This window comes from Megalobrama amblycephala, linkage group LG18, assembly GCF_018812025.1.
Source record: "Megalobrama amblycephala isolate DHTTF-2021 linkage group LG18, ASM1881202v1, whole genome shotgun sequence".
NCBI lineage: Eukaryota > Metazoa > Chordata > Actinopteri > Cypriniformes > Xenocyprididae > Megalobrama > Megalobrama amblycephala.
The window spans coordinates 13,665,999-13,684,678 of NC_063061.1; the positions used below are offsets into that span (position 1 = coordinate 13,665,999).

The 18,680-nt window shown below is 37.4% G+C and overlaps 1 protein-coding gene across 10 annotated transcripts in view; it reads right to left on the reverse strand.

Annotated features, from left to right (window-relative positions):
- igsf9bb (immunoglobulin superfamily, member 9Bb) overlaps positions 1-18,680 on the reverse strand; it is a 144,473-nt gene that overhangs the window by 20,055 nt on the left and 105,738 nt on the right. For 8 of the 10 annotated variants that reach the window (XR_007181259.1, XR_007181258.1, XR_007181257.1 and 5 more), the window contains exons 12-17: positions 15,634-15,757; positions 8,609-8,784; positions 6,059-6,285; positions 5,495-5,579; positions 1,387-1,548; positions 1,003-1,048 (exon numbers count right to left, since the gene is read on the reverse strand). Coding sequence is in view for 7 of the 10 variants with exons in the window: in XM_048166205.1 (XP_048022162.1) it covers positions 1,003-1,048; positions 1,387-1,548; positions 5,495-5,579; positions 6,059-6,285; positions 8,609-8,784; positions 15,634-15,757 (820 nt within the window). In the remaining 3 variants the exon portion in view is untranslated. The remainder of the gene's footprint in view (positions 1-1,002; positions 1,049-1,386; positions 1,549-5,494; positions 5,580-6,058; positions 6,286-8,608; positions 8,785-15,633; positions 15,758-18,680) is intronic. The other 2 variants (XM_048166202.1, XM_048166206.1) reach the window with 1 other exon arrangement.

Genomic DNA, 18,680 nt, shown 5'->3' on the forward strand with positions numbered 1-18,680 from the left:
TTTGCACATTCGCTTTGTAGACACTGTATCTGTACTTCCGCCTTCATGCCTGACCTTTCTAACGTGGTTACGTCATGATTGGTGGATCGCAGAGCTAGTGCAAGACGAGCATTTGTGGTTAAAAAGTATATACATTTTTATTTTTTTTTAGAAAATGACGGATCATTTCGCTAGATAAGACCCTCCTCGTCTGGGATCGTGTAGAGTGCTTTGAAGCTGCATCGAAACTGCAATTTGGACCTTTAACCCGTTGTACCCCACTGAAGTCCACTACATGGAGAAAAATCCTGGAATGTTTTCCTCAAAAACCTTAATTTCTTTTTGACTGAAGAAAGAAAGACATGAACATCTTGGATGACATGGGGGTGAGTTCACCCCCTGAACAACTGTTTGTTTCTTTTTAAGAACTAGGATTCACACAGTCTTGGAAAACCTGGATATATGAGGTAGCCTAATTTTAAAAGTGTGATTTCTAGAGTTGGATAAAAGTCATGTAAATTAATAAAATCTTAAAATGCCATGGGCATTTTGTAATGAATATACATTTTACCAAGTTTTGTAAAAAAGTATAGGGTAGAAATCCGTATCCAGTGAATCACAAATGACTAAATCACAGCTCTTAAAACTTCTGGAATCCTGAAATTTAATTATTATAATTATAATTATTTTAATTACTTTTTTGTGGACAATGTCTAAAAGGTTGAGAACCATTGATCTAAAGTACAAATTAAGGCAAATGCATAAGATAACTATTTAACATTCCAGACTAATGGAAAAATGAAAAAACTGCTCTTTGATTTAAGCCGTCCAGTCCATGAATACAGTACATCCATGAATTACCGGCCTATCACTGAGCAGTAATTAATGGGTCTTCTAATGGGATCTTTAAGCGAGAGGGCGTGCCTGTTAGATGCCTTGATTTATGAAGCACACTCCACTCTCGATCTGAATGAACTGAGGTACGAAGGGAGAAGGAGGAAGTTCTAAAAAAACATTACTTACGGCGTCTCCACGCTCTTTCTGCAGTGTGTTATAGACAAAGGGGGATCTGTCAAAGAGAAAACGAGAGAAAGTAAGCGATTAGAGATTTCACGCACGCATAAAAAGACTAATTTACTGATGAAAAGCATCCTGAGAGCTTGTTGGGAGTTCTGCTGCATCATTTGTGCGATAGTGGCAATTACCTGTTATTTAAACCTCTTCATACTGTAGCACAAGATAGTTGGGATGTCTTAAATGTTAAATAAATGGAATGTTTTTCAGTGTTTTCTCTCAGTCTGTTTGAATTGCATGAACGTCTTTAGTCTGTCAGTAGGGTAAGATGTGAAGTGCATGTGGGTTGGATGAGAAAGAGGAGGACATTCTGGCTGTAAGGGCACCACTGACCTCGTCTCCTCTTGAGCTTACGCCGTCTCTGTTTGTTGACGAAGCAGGCTGCTAGCGTGCTGAAGAGGATGGCTGCTGCCAGGAAACAGATGGTGGCCACAATGCCTGCCACCACCGGCCGCGCCAGTCCCTCGTCTGGCACCTCAGGCGGCGGGAAGTAGTCTGAAAGATACAAACAAGCTCGCCTTCAGCAAACACACACACAAGCTCTTTCATTCTTAGTTGCCTGAGATAGGTTGTTTTAACAATAAACCATACAGCTCATTCTGAATTATTTAGTTAACAGGATGATTAAAACAGAATGCAATAACCAGCTATCTTGATTCAAGACATTCAAAATACATTTCAAATCACAGTGGGATGCTTTGAGAAATTAAAATAAAGACTGAGCAGCCTCACGCTTAGTTTGACTTTGAAGCAGTGATTAAATTCTATTCTAGCATTTGGATGTGCATAAATTAATAACGATCTATTTGCTGAAATGTGGCTTTCGTGGGGCAGTTTATATCACGGCCTTATGTCTGCTTTAAAGCATTCTCTGTGACGGCCGGGATATGAATAGCTGTGCATTGTTCTTTTGCCAAGTTAAAAAAATAAATAAGGCTGATACAGTAAAAAGTGCTCAAAATGTGGCTTTCGTTAGGGAAGTGTGTCATTTTTCAAGGACTTATGTCCATTATAACGTATTTAACTCTGTGGCATCCAAGAATCGCGCTGGGAAATGGGCTCAGTGTGCATTGTCATAATGCCACGTTTAATGGTTCATGAAAAAACATTGGTACAGTAAAAGTGATGAAACTCTGTATTTCGTTAGGGCAGTAGGCCGTATTTATATTTTCCCATGTAAAAATACTGGAACTGTAAAATGTATGCGTACTAAAATTTCATATTTCACAAGATCAAACAGCCCTTTATTAAACCACATTGTCGGATTTAACGCATCCTTACAGGTGGCAGAGAAATGCTTATTTTCTTTATTCAGTTCTAACAGCGCTTATTGCGAGCAGAGCCGTAGACATAAAGGACTTTAGATATAAAGGAAGGCACATGTTTAATTAAAATGAATAATTAGCTTTATTCATCCTAGACGAACTGGTCTAAGAAAGCCAGATTTTGAGCAAGTACAGCTATATTAGTTCATGTGCATCCACTCTCATTTTCTCTTTGATTTTCATGATTTTTATTAGTTCATGTGCATCCATATTCTGGCTTTCTTCATAGGCAGTGATGCACAAATGAAATAGGTTACAGTATACACAAACCGGAAATTGTAACGCGTGCACACGACATAAGTTTCTTATGCGCATGCGAAAGTTTCTCGTGAGTCATTTTTTTATTTTTGCAAAGGTCCCTTTAGGGGCTTTATTTCATGCTAAGTATACTATAAATACATTTACATATTTATGTACTTAAAGGTGCCGTAGAACGTGTTTTCAAAATATGTAATATAAGTCTAAGGTGTCCCCTGAATGTGTCTGTGAAGTTTCAGCTCAAAATACCCCATAGATTTTTTTTTATTCATTTTTTTAACTGCCTATTTTCGGGCATCATTAAATATGCGCCGATTCAGGCTGCCGCCCCTTTAAATTCTCGTGCTCCCCGCCCCCGAGCTCGCGACTGCCTTAAACAGCATAAACAAAGTTCACACAGCTAATATAACCCTCAAAATGGATCTTTACAAAGTGTTCATCATGCAACATGTCTAATCACGTTAGTATGGTATTTATTTGGATGTTTACATTTGATTCTGAATGAGTTTGATAGTGATCTGTGGCTAAAGCTAACATTACACACTGTTGGAGAGATTTATAAAGAATGAAGTTGTGTTTATGAATTATACAGACTGCAAGTGTTTAAAAAATGAAAATAACGACAGTCTTGTCTCTGTGAATACAGTAAGAAATGATGGTAACTTTAACCACATTTAACAGTACAATAGCAACATGCTAACGAAACATTTAGAAAGACAATTTACAAATATCACTAAAAATATCATGTTATCATGAATCATGTCAGTTATTATTGCTCCATCTGCCATTTTTCGCTGTTGTCCTTGCTTTCTTACCTAGTCTGATGATTCAGCTGTGCACAGATCCAGATGTTAATACTGGCTGCCCTTGTGTAATGCCTTGAACATGGGCTGGCATATACAAATATTGGGGGCGTACATATTAATGATCCCGACTGTTACGTAACAGTCGGTGTTATGTTGAGATTCGCTTGTTCTTCGCAGGTCTTTTAAACAAATGAGATTTATATAAGAAGGAGGAAACAATGGAGTTTGAGACTCACTGTATGTCATTTCCATGTACTGAACTCTTGTTATTCAACTATGCCGAGGTAAATTCAATTTTTAATTCTAGGGCACCTTTAATAAAAATACCCTGCAATTGTACTTTTTGTATACTCACATGGTCTACTGAAAGTCTGCTAAATTAGAATTATAATTTAATAAATTAGAAATTCTGCTAAATTAGAAATTGTGCTGAGGTCCAACTAAAGATATATATATATATATATATATATATATATATATATCTGATTGTGCTAAAGCGGAACTATTGCAAGTATACTTTAGGTACACTTTAAATATCTTGCATTTAAAGACTGATATTATTCAAAGTTCATACAAGCCTAATCAATATTGACATTAAAATACATTTTAGGCTTAATATTAAGAAATGTGTATCGTGTACATATATTTGAACTATACTTAGTATGACATAAATGGGAGGACGGATCTCAAAAGTGAAGCTGCTATGTTAATATTTTCAAAAGTTAAAATATTTTCTCCTATCCCCATTTCAATGGCTTGAAGTGAATGTTTTTTTTCATACTAACTAATAAATATTTTACAAGATACAGATACAGACACATACTAAATACTAAACAAATTGGCATGGCCACGGCCTTTGTTAAATATTTATTTTTGGATTTGGATTTTCATTAAACAAACTGTTTTGAAAGACTGAAACTATAAAAATATTGTTCAATTGTCTGACTATATTTAAACAAAAAGAACACAATACATTCAATATTTCTGAATGTGGACTTGTTTTAAAGGGTTAGTTCACCCAAAAATGAAATTTCTGTCATTAATTACTCACCCTCATGTCGTTTCACACCCGTAAGACCTTCGTTCATCTTCAGAACACAAATTAAGATATTGTTGAGGAGGTATATTCTCGTCCATAGACAGCAATTTAACTGACACTTTTAAGGTCAAGAAAGGTAATAAAGACATTGTTAAAACATTCGACGTGACTGCAGTGGTTCAACCTTAATGTTATGAAGCAACGAGAATACTTTTTGTGCACCAAAACAAAAAAGAATTACTTTATTCAACAATCTCTTCTCTTTTGTGTCATTCTCATATGTTGTTTACGTCCAGAGCTTCCAGGTTCTACGCCAGAACGACGACTCATTATTGGCCGGCTCCTGCATCAGCATCACACGCATGAGTTGTGCTGCTCACGTGATCGGCTTTAGCCAATACTGAGCCAGCATTTGGACGTAAACACGGAAATCCTTCACTGTGCTTATTGCAGCAACTGCGTAAGGATAAATGACACAGAAGAGAAGAGATTGTTGAATAAAGTCATTATTTTTGTTTTGCTTTTGCACACAAAAAGTATTCTCGTCGCTTCATAAAATTAAGGTTGAACCACTGCAGTCACGTGGACTGTTTTAACCATGTCTTTAGTACCTTTCTGGACCTTGAAAGTGTTAAATTGCTGTCTAGGACGAGTCATATACCTCTTGGATTTCATCAAAAATATCTTAATTTGTGTTCTGAAGATGAACAAGGGTCTTATGGGAGTGGAATGACATGAGGATGAGTAATTAATAACAGAATTAAAATTTTTGGGTGAACTAACCCTTTAATTCTCAATCAAAACGTTCAGTGAAGACAAGCTAATTCACATTACATCCATCAGATGGCAGCATTGTCTCATCAGACCATCACTAATTCAGTCAACTCATTCCATTAATGTTTATGTGGGCCTACACAAAAATGTCAGAGTACAACATGATATAATGTGCAGTAAAATATCACAGTACAGATTCAAAATCCATATAAATTAAAATCCTCAGTATGGGCACTGACCTGTGCTAGAGACTCCCACTACATTACTAGGCTCACTGACAAGGTCCTCCATAACTGCCATCACTCTGAACTCATACCAGGCCTCCTGTAAAACAATGCAGAGACATTTACAGTATGTTTTCTTTAAATAGGTGTATTACCTGAGATCACTAGAAAAATCAGTCCACTGAAGGTTCAGTTGTAGTAGATTAAAACAATGTAAGGAGTGTGAAATAATTGGAATAAATTTGCATCTGAAGGTGACATATATGCAAAAAAAGAATTAAAATTTTCTGAACTTTTCATTACTTCAAGAAAACCTTGAGGGAGATTTCCATGTAATTGTGCTTTCTTCTTTCAAATTTACATTTTAGAAAAGGTAATAAAAATATAATTGGCATGGTTTTCAAATGGTCATAAGAGTTCTGTTTGGTTACAGGGCAGACTAAATGATAACCAAATTTCTATTGTTGCTTGAATTATAATTTTAGGGCTAAAGCAATAAAAAAAAAAAGTTGGTTTATAGTTCGAGTTTATTCTGCAGTAATACTGCAGAAATGCCAATACAAGTGATTACAGGCATACCTGAACCAGGTCTCTAGCCAGGAGCTCTGTCTCTCCAGCAGGGATTGCATCATCAAGAACATCCCACCTCTCCCCGAGGCGGAACTCCATGATGTAGTGATCAATTGGCGAAGTGTGATTGGCTGGAGGGATCCATGTGAGTAGGACTCCCTGCTGTGTCCGGTTGGCTGTGAGGCACCGTGGTGGGGTAAGCAGCACCAGTGGTTCTGGGGTACTTATAGGAAATACTAGAGGGAAGAAAGCAAAACACTGTATATTTTTGTGGAAACCATGATACTTTTTTCAGAATTCTATGACAAATAGTTAAAAAAAAAAAGAATTAACTGATTTTGAAAATAATATTTTGTAATATTATTGTATTTACAGTCACTTTAGGTCAATTTAATGCATCCATGCTGAAACTGCTGACCCCAACCGTCTGAACGGTAGTGTATATAAAAGCAACAAATTTGCTAGTATTAGTTGCTACTATTAATATTTTTTCCAGTAGTGTTTTTTGGTAACACTTTACTTAAAGCCTTTATGTATAATGCATTATATGTTTTCACAAATAATTGTAACCAAAGTTAAAAAGCATTATAATATTTGCAGATTCCTTGTTACATCTGAAATTGGCTGTTTGTCATGATGTGTTGGGTAAAAAGCATTATAATGTATTATAACTGTGATTACAATTATTCATGAAACCACACAATGCTTTATAAGGTGCATTACAAGGCATAATTAATGCATTTTATAATGCATTATATATAAAGGCTTTTATCTGCCAAAATTGCCATTTCAGGTTAATCATTAAAAATGATAATAATTTCAATGTTAAATATAATCTTTACATACAATAAATACATAAATTATAAATATGTACATTACAAAGTTATGATGCCTACAGAGGACTGTAAAGAAGCAGGGCCTTAAAATCATTGATGATTCAAGCCATATTCTTCACAAAGAGTATGAGCTGATGCCCTCGGGCAGGAGGTATAGGGTACCAACCTGTAAGTTGAATAGGTATAAATTCTCTTTAGTTCCTCTATCAATTAAATTATTGAACAATAATCATGATAGGTGTGTGTGTGTGTGGGGTAGATGTGTAATGTAATGTTTTAGGTATATAGTGCAATAAGCAATGTTTTGTTTTGGGTTGTATGGAGTGTAACTGTACGGTGGACTGTAACTGTGTTGTAAATTAAAGGTATGTGTTGTCCTGCTCTCTCGATGGCCCAAGACAAATTTCTCCAAAGGGAGTCAATATAAATTAAAGAAATTCACTTTTTAATGTTTTTTGTTCTTTCCAAATTTACACAAAATATAGACTTATTTATCCATTGTTGACATTAACATTAAAAATGTATCAGCTTATCTGTATCAGCCAGACTTTTAATATCCAGGTATCTCTAGAATAAACAAAATACACTATATGGACAAAAGTATTAGGACAGCTGACCATTACACAAACAGGAACTTTAATGACATTGCATTCTAAATACATAGATATTAGTATGGAGTTTTGCAGCTATAACAGCTTCCACTCTTCTGGGAAGGCTTTCCACAAGATTTTAGAGTGTTTCTGTGGGAATTTTTGCCCATTCATTCAATAGAAAATGAGCTGGAATAGAAAAGGGCCTTCCCCAAACTGTTCCCACAAAGTTAAAAGCACAGCATTGTCCAAAATGTCTTGGTATGCTGAAGCATTAAGATTTCCCTTCACTGGAATTAAGGGGCTTAACCCAACCCCTGAAAAACATCTCCATACTATTATTCCTCCTCCACCAATCTTTACAGTTGGCACATTGCAGTCAGACAGGTAATGTTCTCCTGGCATCTGCCAAACCCAGATTCACCCATCAGGCTGCCAAACAGCAAAGTGGGATTCGTCACACTACAGAACACGTTTCCAACGCTCCAGAGTCCAGTGGTGGTGTGCTTTACACAGCCCATCCAACGCTTGGCATCGTATTTGGTGATGTGAGGCTTGCATGCAGCTGCTCAGCCATGGAAACCAATTCCATGAAGCTCCCGCCACACAGTTTTTGTTCTGAAAACTATGCTACTATGCAAAATGTGTCTCAGTACTCAGTGACCCTGCTCTGTGACTTTACATGGCCTTCCTTTTTGTGGCTGCTGTTCCTAAACGCTTCTACTTTCCAATAATACCACTTACAGTTGGCCGCTGAATATTTAGCAGGGAAAAAATTGCACAAACTGACTTACTGCAAAGGTGGCATCCTATCGCAGTACCAATTCACTGAGCTCTTCAAAACTACCCTTTTCCACAAATGTTTGTAAATGCTTGATTTGCTTGACCTAAATTCAATAACTAAGAGGCGTGTCCCAATATTTTTGTCCACAGTGTATATAATATGGTGTAGTATAGTTAGGATCAAGTATTTGTTGCTACTTTAAAGATTTGGTGAGGAATCAGAATTGTTAAGTGTCCGATTTTCAGATGTAATCATTATATTTTTAGTGTTTCTATCCCTACTATAAAATGGACTTCTGTCAGGCAGAGATGAACTTGTCATTGAATGTTGGATCGCATGGGTGGCCAACCTAGAGTGTTCACAGTGACGACCTCGCTGAACGGGCCCGTCCCCAGCTTGTTCTGGGCCAGGACGCTGAATTGGTAGGCCGTCTCGGGCTCCAGGCCTTGCACCAGGAGCCAGTGCTGCCCGCTGGGCACAGGCATGGACAGCCAGTCATGCGGTCCTAACTGCTCCCTCTTTACCCTGCAGGAGAAGTCACATGCACAGATGGAAAAAGTTCAGCACTGCACAAGCACACATGCACATACGCTCGGATAATGATTATCACGTCGCTCACAACACTGATGAGAGCTCTGCCTGCAGCTTGACGTAAAAAGACAGCTTGTTTGGCTCAGTGTGAGTGTTCAGTGATATCCAATAATACAAAACTGTCTCACTGTTTCCCAGAGGAAATCCTGAGGAATGCAACTGTGTTTTCAACTGCCGATCTTTACAAAAATATCTTCATACATCTTCAGTGTGCCTTGTACACCCTACAGCCCTTTTGTCTGACTCTCTTGGGAATGAACTATGGCTTGAAATGAGTCTTATGGATAATACATCTCTTACAGGAAACAGTAAGGATGGCTCCAATGTTGTGGTTAAATGGAATAGAAAGTATATTTTAAAGGATTAGTTCACTTTAAAATGAAAATTACCCCAAGATTTACTTACCCTGAAGCCATCTTAGGTGTATATGGCTTTCTTCTTTCTGATGAACACTATGGGAGTTATATTAATAAATATCCTGATGCATCCAAGCTTTATAATGGCAGTGAACGGGACCAACGAGTATGAAGCTCAAGAAAGTGCATCGATCCATCATAAACGTACTCCACACGGCTCCAGGGGGTTAATAAAGGCCTTCTGAAGCGAAGCGATGCGTTTGTGTCAGAAAAATATCCACATTTAAGTTATAAAGTAAAATATCTAGCTTCTACCAGACCGCCTTCCGTATTCAACTTACGGAAAAGGCGTAACTGACGTCGCATCAGTTGTGCTTGTTTTGTAAGTTGAATACGGAAAGGCGGTCTGGTGGAAGTTAGATATTTTACTTTATAACTTGTTAAAGCTGCAAAATTTGAGCATGCAGCAGTTCCTCTGTGCGTCATTACGTCACGTCCGTCAACAGAAAAAAGGAGTCCAGGCTAATCGGTTTTATCACGTGAGGACGCTGCTGGTAGCGGATCATTTATAGCCTGTTCTCACAGCAGCTGAAATAATTAAACTTATTTTGATGGTGGATTGTAATCCAGAAAGGTCCAAATGACAATCATAAGTGACACCTGGAGATAGTCAAAAAGCAAAAGATTTTGGACTGCGGAGTGGCTACAGAAATTGAAATCTACAGGTAATGCTAATATACACATAGTCATAGCAATGCTGATGTTGTTAACATTAACGATTTGAGAACAAAGTATAACAGTAATAATAATTTGCACGGTTTGATGTGATCCGAACTAAGTGATCGTTAGATTTAATCACCATTGGCAGCACGATTTATTGTAGGCCTAATGCTTTTTTTCCTCAGTTGGTCAGAACAAAAGTGGCAGAAATGTTACTTAATTGTTCAGATGATATTTTCCAGTGAAAATTCTTATTTTGGTCACACTTTCAAGACGTAGAATCTATGATTCTGAAGTGCAGTATCCACACCGGTGCGGTGACTGACAGCAAGCATTAGATTCATCCACGCCGACGAGCTGTGCCAAGGCACGACCCACGTACAGATAACTGTTCCGCATATAACTGCAATTGCAGGTTTCAAACAAGAGATGGCGACAAAGAGGAAAAATCGCAGACTGCAGCTTTAAATATGGATATTTTTCTGACACAAATGCATTGCACTGCTTCAGAATGCCTTTATTTTCCCCCTGGAGCCTCGTGGAGTACGTTTATGATGGATGGATGCACTTTCTTGAGCTTCAAACACTCGGCCCTCGTTGCCTTTATAAAGCTTGGATGCGTCAGAATATTTATTAATATAACTCCAATTGCTCATCAGAAACAAGAAAGTCATATACCTAGGATGGCTTGAGGATGAGTAAATCTTGGGGTAATTTTCATTTTAAAGTAAACTAATCCTTTAACGTTTAGATTTGTTTATATTTACAATGTATTGTTTTTCTTTCAGCTACAGAAGCCAATGACATCATGCCCTATTGCACATATCCGTTGCAAGTGTGACTGCATCTACAACCAGTATGCTGATAAACTACTGCTCTCTGCAGGCATGGAATGACGCCTGCCGGATGTCCAATTGTTCCTATTGGTGTGAGTCATAATATTCCACCGAGGTATAATTGATCACTTCCTCCATGCCCTTATAGCATGCGAGTTCACAGGCTCTTGAGATGTGTGTTATTCACAGCATCTCAGCGGTTGCTCAGCACCTCTCCTGCAAATGCACAGGAAGTAGCAGGAACATGGCAACTATCTGCGTCAACGAGGTTGACGGGAGCTGTTCTTTAATCTCACGTGGGTCACCTTTAAAGGCCATTCACACACAACCTTTAAAGCATGAGTCACACTGCCCAATGTTTCAAATGACTTCTTTAGTCAGCTCTTGGCACAGGCCTCCGATCGTTCGGATACCCGTGGTGGACACATCAGGCCAGCGGATAATGATGATCTAAGAAGAAGTTGGAAGCAGAACGGTGAGGAAGGCCTGGCCCTTGGGGGAGGATAAACATGCTTTCTTTTATCTTCCTGGAGGGCCTTCTATTCTTCTTTAGCTTATGCCTGTGTGGAGTGCTGCATTAGTGGAAGGACTCAAGTTGGTACTCGTTACACACTTTGAAGAAATGCTGAGCGCAATCAGTGTTTCCTCATATACTGTATGACATCGATCTGTCTTGGATTGAAACTAAATTTAATTCTGATCTTGACAAATTACGTGGAAATAAATACAGATATGTATCTGATTCCTTGATAAGTGAACAGTCAGATGACTGTTCATATCAGTTTTTTCAATCTAAAGCCACATTTTTTATAATTGCATATTTTATTCACCCCATATTAATATATGGTGTGATTATTCAATCAAAGTTAGATAATGTATATCACCACTACTACATTTTTGAAACAATTTCCAAAGAGATGACCACAAGCACTCATATGTGCAATACTCAGATTTGAGCAGAAAATCTGCATGGGCACCATAAATATATCTATGTATAAACCATTAATACACTAATATAAAATACCAATCAAAAGTTTGGGGCTGGTACCATTTTTTTAATTTTTTTATTAATACTTTAATTTAGCAAGGATTCATTAAAAGTGAGAGTAAAGAATTTGACATTGTTACAAAACATTTCTATTTAGCAGAAAAGGCTGTTCTTTTAAATATTCTATTCATTAAAGAATCCTAAAAAAAAATCATGGTTTCCACAAAAATATTAAGCAGCACAGCTGTTCAACTTTGATAATATTAAGAAATGTTTCTTAAGCACCAAATCAGCTTATGAGAATGACTGCTGAAGGATCATGTGACTCTGAAAACTGGGTAAACGATGCTGAATATTCAGCTTTGCCATCGCAGAAATAAATTACATTTCATAATATAGTAAAATAGAAAAGAGTTATTATAAAATTGTAATTATATTTCACAATATTACTGCTTTTACTGTATTTTGATGAATGCAGCCTTGGTAAGCATAAGAGACTTCTTTCAAAAACATTCAAAAATCTTACCGACCCCAAACTTTTGAATGGTAATGTATACAAACTTCCCCTTCCATCTCATATAATGCCTATACTTTCCCATCTTTTTCTCCACGTGTCTCTCTAAACTCTCAGACTAAATTTCATGACTATTTATAGCTCGAAAAGGACTGAAATCTGTCTCCAGGGCTTGTGACGGTCTAAACCTGTTCATGCTACATTCCCGTGAAACACGGCTGCCATCTGTTACCTGGTGTGACATTGCAGAAATATGTTCTAAAATAAGTAGCAAAGACTCCGTTTGAAGGAGCTTTAGAGACAAACAATTGAGATGTTCTTGCTCATACCCACCGAAGCAAACATACAATGGTTATTTGCGAAGCATATGTCATTCTATAGGGGCGAGAGCACAGAGAGCTATAGAATGCTGATATTCCGGGTGAATATCGCAGAGGACAGCACTAAAGGAGGAGCAGAATCACAGGGATGCAGAAGCTCTGGCATGGGCGGTAGAGAGATGAAGAGAGGCGAAGGAGACGACTGAGCGAGGAGACGAGCGTGCTGCTAATTGAGCCAGAAGCCAGAGTTTGCTGTTATGAATCATGTCATTAACAAAAGAACCTCTGCAAACTTTAACCTCTTTAAAACCTGAATGTCACCTTACCAAAGCAAGTAATGAAAACTATAAAATTATGGTACAGTCAATACTTACTTGCAATTGTTGGCTCTCTGCATACGGTTAAAATATCAAAAACTGTTTAACACTGAACTGTGAGAAGGCACAAGACAAAGTCTTTATAATAACGATCATACATCACATATCTCAGAATCTGTCATAGTTCAGAATCTATCAGGGCTTAATAAATACTGTATGTGCAAACTAGAGGTTCATAGCACCTGACAAACATTTGCAGTTCAATAAGTTAGACCTGTTAGCATCTGAAAAGTTCTATTGCACTTAAACATTATTGTTTATAACTTAATTTGATGTTTTGTCATTTATCAGGATTAGTATGTATATTGTTTCCTGCAATTTACAAGGATAATTCACCCTCATGTCATTCAAAACTTGTGTTTCACAAAAGAAAGAAAGTCATAGATGTTTGGAAAGACATGACAGTGAGAAAACCAAGAGAGAAAAACTTTTACACCTTAAACTTTTATAGCTTATTTTTCTCACTGTATGAATGGGTTTGTATACGTATATGAATGTATACTGGTCAATGACGTGACACTACTTTTTTGTGTCCATATGGTTTAGTTAATTTTAAAAGGGTAAAAATTTGCTAATTACATGCATACATTCTCTTTTTTGAATCATGTGAGTCAAGTCAAATTCCTTAAGTTTCAAGGTGGTGTAACCACCTTTCAAGGAGCCATTTTGTTAAAATTGTGCATGAGTATTAACTGTTTTTTTTTCTTTTCTTTTTTTTTTAAATATTCCCACCAAGGCGTAAACCGGTTACACCATTTGACATTTCAATTTAAAATCTAATTTGACAGGCATTATCGTGGACACCTATGTAAGCACATGGCCTTGGTGGGAATATTTTAAAAAGTTAATACTCATGTCACATGGTCTTCTTGCACAATTTTAACAAAATGGCTCCTTGAAAGTTGGTTACACCACCTTGACACTTAAAGGTGCCCTAGAACCAGTTTTTACAAGATGTAATATAAGTCTAAGGTGTCCCCTGAATGTGTCTGTGAAGTTTCAGCTCAAAATACCCCATAGATTTTTTTTTAATTAATTTTTTTAACTGCCTATTTTGGGGCATCATTAACTATGCACCGATTCAGGCTGCGGGCCCTTTAAATCATTTCATTAAAAATGAAAATAGCGACGGCTCTCTTGTCTCCGTGAATACAGTAAGAAACGATGGTAACTTTAACCTCATTTAACAGTACACTAGCAACATGCTAACAAAACATTTAGAAAGACAATTCACAAATATCACTACAAATATCATGTAATCATGGATCATGTTAGTTATTATTGCTCCATCTGCCATTTTTCGCTATTGTTCTTGCTTGCTTACCTAGTCTGATGATTCAGCTGTGCACAGATCCAGACGTTAATGGCTGCCCTTGTCTAATGCCTTGAACATGGGCTGGCATATGCAAATATTGGGGTCATACATATTAATGATCCCGACTGTTACGTAACAGTCGGTGTTATGTTGAGATTCGCCTGTTCTTCGGAGGTCTTTTAAACAAATGAGATTTACATAAGAAGGAGGAAGCAATGGAGTTTGAAACTCAGTGTATGTCTTTTCCATGTACTGATCTCTTGTTATAAAACTATGCCAAGGTAAATTCAATTTTTGATTCTAGGGCACCTTTAAGGAATTTGACTTGACTAGTTAATGATGCTGATTAAAGATGTAATATAAACTAACCTATTATTTGGAACTATTTGAACTATTTTTATTGAGAATTTCACCTTTTTTAAACAAGATCAATTGTTTGGTATGGTAAGTTTTTATAGTTACACCACACTGACATTTTTGCAGTCATTCTCCAAATATAGTCCTCAAAAAAGAGAGTGTATGCAAGTAATTTACAAATTTATTTTGAAATTGTAATTTTAATTAAACCATATGGACACAAAAAAATTAGAATCACATCATTGACCCATACACGAAAATATATAGCTGCCTTTATATTTTAGGACAGGGGTCACTGTCATTAAATAAACAACAATAATAATAATAAAAACCTGACCCTAACATACTGTAAATGTGGCTTCCATAGCAATGTTACAACTATGCCAAACTCAGCAGCAGACTGTTCCTTCTAAATCACATGAAACATGTCATTATTTTTAGTGTGCTAAAGTGTTTAAAAACCAGTCAAACTGCACACAACACCAAAATGGTCTTGTCATTTTAATAAGGTACTTTGCATGCAGTTCGACTCATAACGACTCTGTGGAGGGATTTTACTGCCTGATCATTCCATTCCAATTCTATCGTTATGAGCCAGATTAACATGGCCAGCATGCTAGCAAACTGCTCGTAAAGAACAAAAAACTCAATAAAGAAAATAGTGGATCTAGACTAGTCATGGAATGATTGTCTTTGTTCAAGACTTTCCGGGAATAAATTATTTGGAAGTTATGAACAGGCCTTTGCATCAAACTAAACAGTATTTTATTCATTGTAAGCACTACAAAAAGTCCTAACCATGATATTCTACCCATAATTACCTCCTTAACATTTTAGCTGCACTGTATGGAGGGCCCTGCTGGTCATCTCACCCCTAGGGGAAAAGGTTTTGCCCCGTCCCATACGGTGCCCCCAGATGTAGCAGCCTCACAGCAGCAGCAGAGCTTAGGTCAACAGTTAGGAAAAGAAGCAGAAAGCAAAGCATGCTGGGATGACTCACACATGGCCGTACCAGACTGAGAATGTCTGCTCAAAGCCGCCATCGTAACCAGATTCCCACGAGACGTTGGCCGAGGTCGTCGAGACCGAAACGTGGACTTTGGCGGGGGCGTGTGGGCTTGTGCCTGTGGGAGGAGGACAGCTTGTGTCACACTCGATATAAACATACACTTGTACACAAAAGCTAAAGCAAGGCCACACACATTTCATTTCATGAGCGTCGTCTTGTAGAAAGCCCTCGGTCAGAGCGATTAGCTCACTTTTCTTAACGCAAACACTTGTGCTAGCACAAACAAACAGACACAGTCTGCATCATTTATCCTTTATCTCTTATTCAACAGCTAAGCGTTAGCCTGTAGGGATGCTTTTGAGTAAAATCCCTCAATACTAAGACACTGAAACATTTCTATGAGTCCACACACAGCATATACAGTAATGTCCCTCAGAGACCCAACCTACCAAAGCACTTTTATATAGAGAGCTTTTTACTGAATAGCTAAAAAAGAAAACCTACAGTTTAGCCTAGTCTAGTTTAGCTGCTGATCAGAGACTCAACAAAGTTTCTTTAACTGACAGCTTCACTGAAGCTACACAAATTCAAAGAGTGTCCAATAGCACAGTGGATACACCAGAGCAGTGGGCAGCAATAAAAAGGACTGAGCTGGCAGACAGTGTTGTTATATTGTTGCTAATAAAAGAGACCTGCATGTGCATATTCTGCATGTAAGATCACAGCAGTTACTGTTAATAGTAATACAAGTAATCTTTTAACCAAAAAATAAATACTTTTGACAAGTATTTTTAAAGTAATGTGCTCCATGTGACATGAAGTCTCCAGTCATATGACCAGCAGAATACAACTGACTTTTATTCAGTTACTACTTTTTTCAAAATACATTAAACATGGGTGAGAAATATGCCTGCAAACAGGTATAAAGCCTACAGAGTTCCCATAGTTTTCAACCAATGAATTTTCCTTTTTGCTTGAGATACTGTATAAGGATTATTAACTGAAAAACTGAAACTTAAGAAGTAGAAATTATTTAGATAAAATGTAGAAATTCTAAAATATAGAAATTATTTAAATAAAAAAACTAAAACTTAAATAAAAATAATGTACAATAATTAAAAAATAATTAAAATGACAAAATTAAAATTAAAACTGAAAATAGAAAAATAAAAGCTACTTCTAAAAATATATACTATAATAGTTTACAAATACTGTGATACTAAATTAAACTGGAACACAGAATCAATATTTAGTAGGCTATAAAAAAATCATATCAGAACAAAACTAGAAAAATACATATTGTCTACAGAAATTTAAAAATTCCCTTTTCATAATTATGGGAACCCAGACTCCGTGTCCTAACCAGACGCGATGCGATAAGATTCCAGCGACAAACAATTTGTCTGTCCACACCCGACGCAACGCGACTATGAGACGCGATAATGTCAATCAAAAATCAGTACATAATCAAATTAATGAATATTACACCATTTTAACATTATTAAAAATATATACTGAGTTACTGAAACAATCTTTGTCATAGAATACACTTGTTTGTTCACAATGAGTTGACAGTTTGAACGGTCTTTCTTTTTGTTGCTTTCAGTATGGCTATAAAAGACTCAAAGCGATATGCAAACTCACATTAGACGCTTTTAACATTGAATAAAGCACATAAAGAGTACCTGAAATTATTATTGCTATACTTTGTGTTCGCGCTGCGACGTCACAGAAAAATAGAACCCGTTTCTAAAATAGAATCGTTGCGTGTCGCCGTCGGGGCTAGTTAGGACAAAAACTGTGATTAACATGGAAAAGATACCTTTTAGCACATGTCGCGGCATTGCATCGCGTGTAGTTAGGACATGGGTCAAAACCACTGTGTGTGTGTGTGTGTGTGTGTGTGTGTGTGTGTGTATATACACACACACACACACACACACACACAGGTGCTGGTCATATAATTAGAATATCCTCAAAAAGTTGATTTATTTCACTAATTCCATTCAAAAAGTGAAACTTGTATATTATATTCATTCATTACACACAGACTGATATATTTCAAATGTTTATTTCTTTTAATTTTGATGATTATAACTGACAACTAAGGAAAATCCCAAATTCAGTATCTCAGAAAATTAGAATATTGTGAAAAGGTTCAATATTGAAGACACCTGGTGCCACACTCTAATCAGCTAATTAACTCAAAACACCTGCAAAGGCCTTTAAATGGTCTCTCAGTCTAGTTCTGTAGGCTACACAATCATGGGGAAGACTGCTGACTTGACAGTTGACACCTTGCACAAGGAGGGCCAGACACAAAAGGTCATTGCAAAAGAGGCTGGCTGTTCACAGAGCTCTGTGTCCAAGCACATTAATAGAGAGGCGAAGGGAGGGAAAAGATGTGGTAGAAAAAAGTCTACAAGCAATAGGGACAACCGCACCCTGGAGAGAATTGTGAAACAAAACCCATTCAAAAATGTGGGGGAGATTCACAAAGAGTGGACTGCAGCTGGAGTCAGTGCTTCAAGAACCACTACGCACAGACGTATGCAAGATATGGGTTTCAGCTGTCGCATTCCTTGTGTCAAGCCACTCTTGAACAACAGACAGCGTCAGAAGCGTCTCGCCTGGGCTAAAGACAAAAAGGACTGGACTGCTGCTGAGTGGTCCAAAGTTATGTTCTCTGATGAAAGTAAATTTTGCATTTCCTTTGGAAATCAGGGTCCCAGAGTCTGGAGGAAAAGAGGAGAGGCACACAGTCCACGTTGCTTGAGGTCCAGTGTAAAGTTTCCACAGTCAGTGATGGTTTGGGGTGCCATGTCATCTGCTGGTGTTGGTCCACTGTGTTTTCTGAGGTCCAAGGTCAACGCAGCCGTATACCAGGAAGTTTTAAAGCACTTCATGCTTCCTGCTGCTGACCAACTTTATGGAGATGCAGATTTCATTTTCCAACAGGACTTGGCACCTGCACACATTGCCAAAGCTACCAGTACCTGGTTTAAGGACCATGGTATCCCTGTTCTTAATTGGCCAGC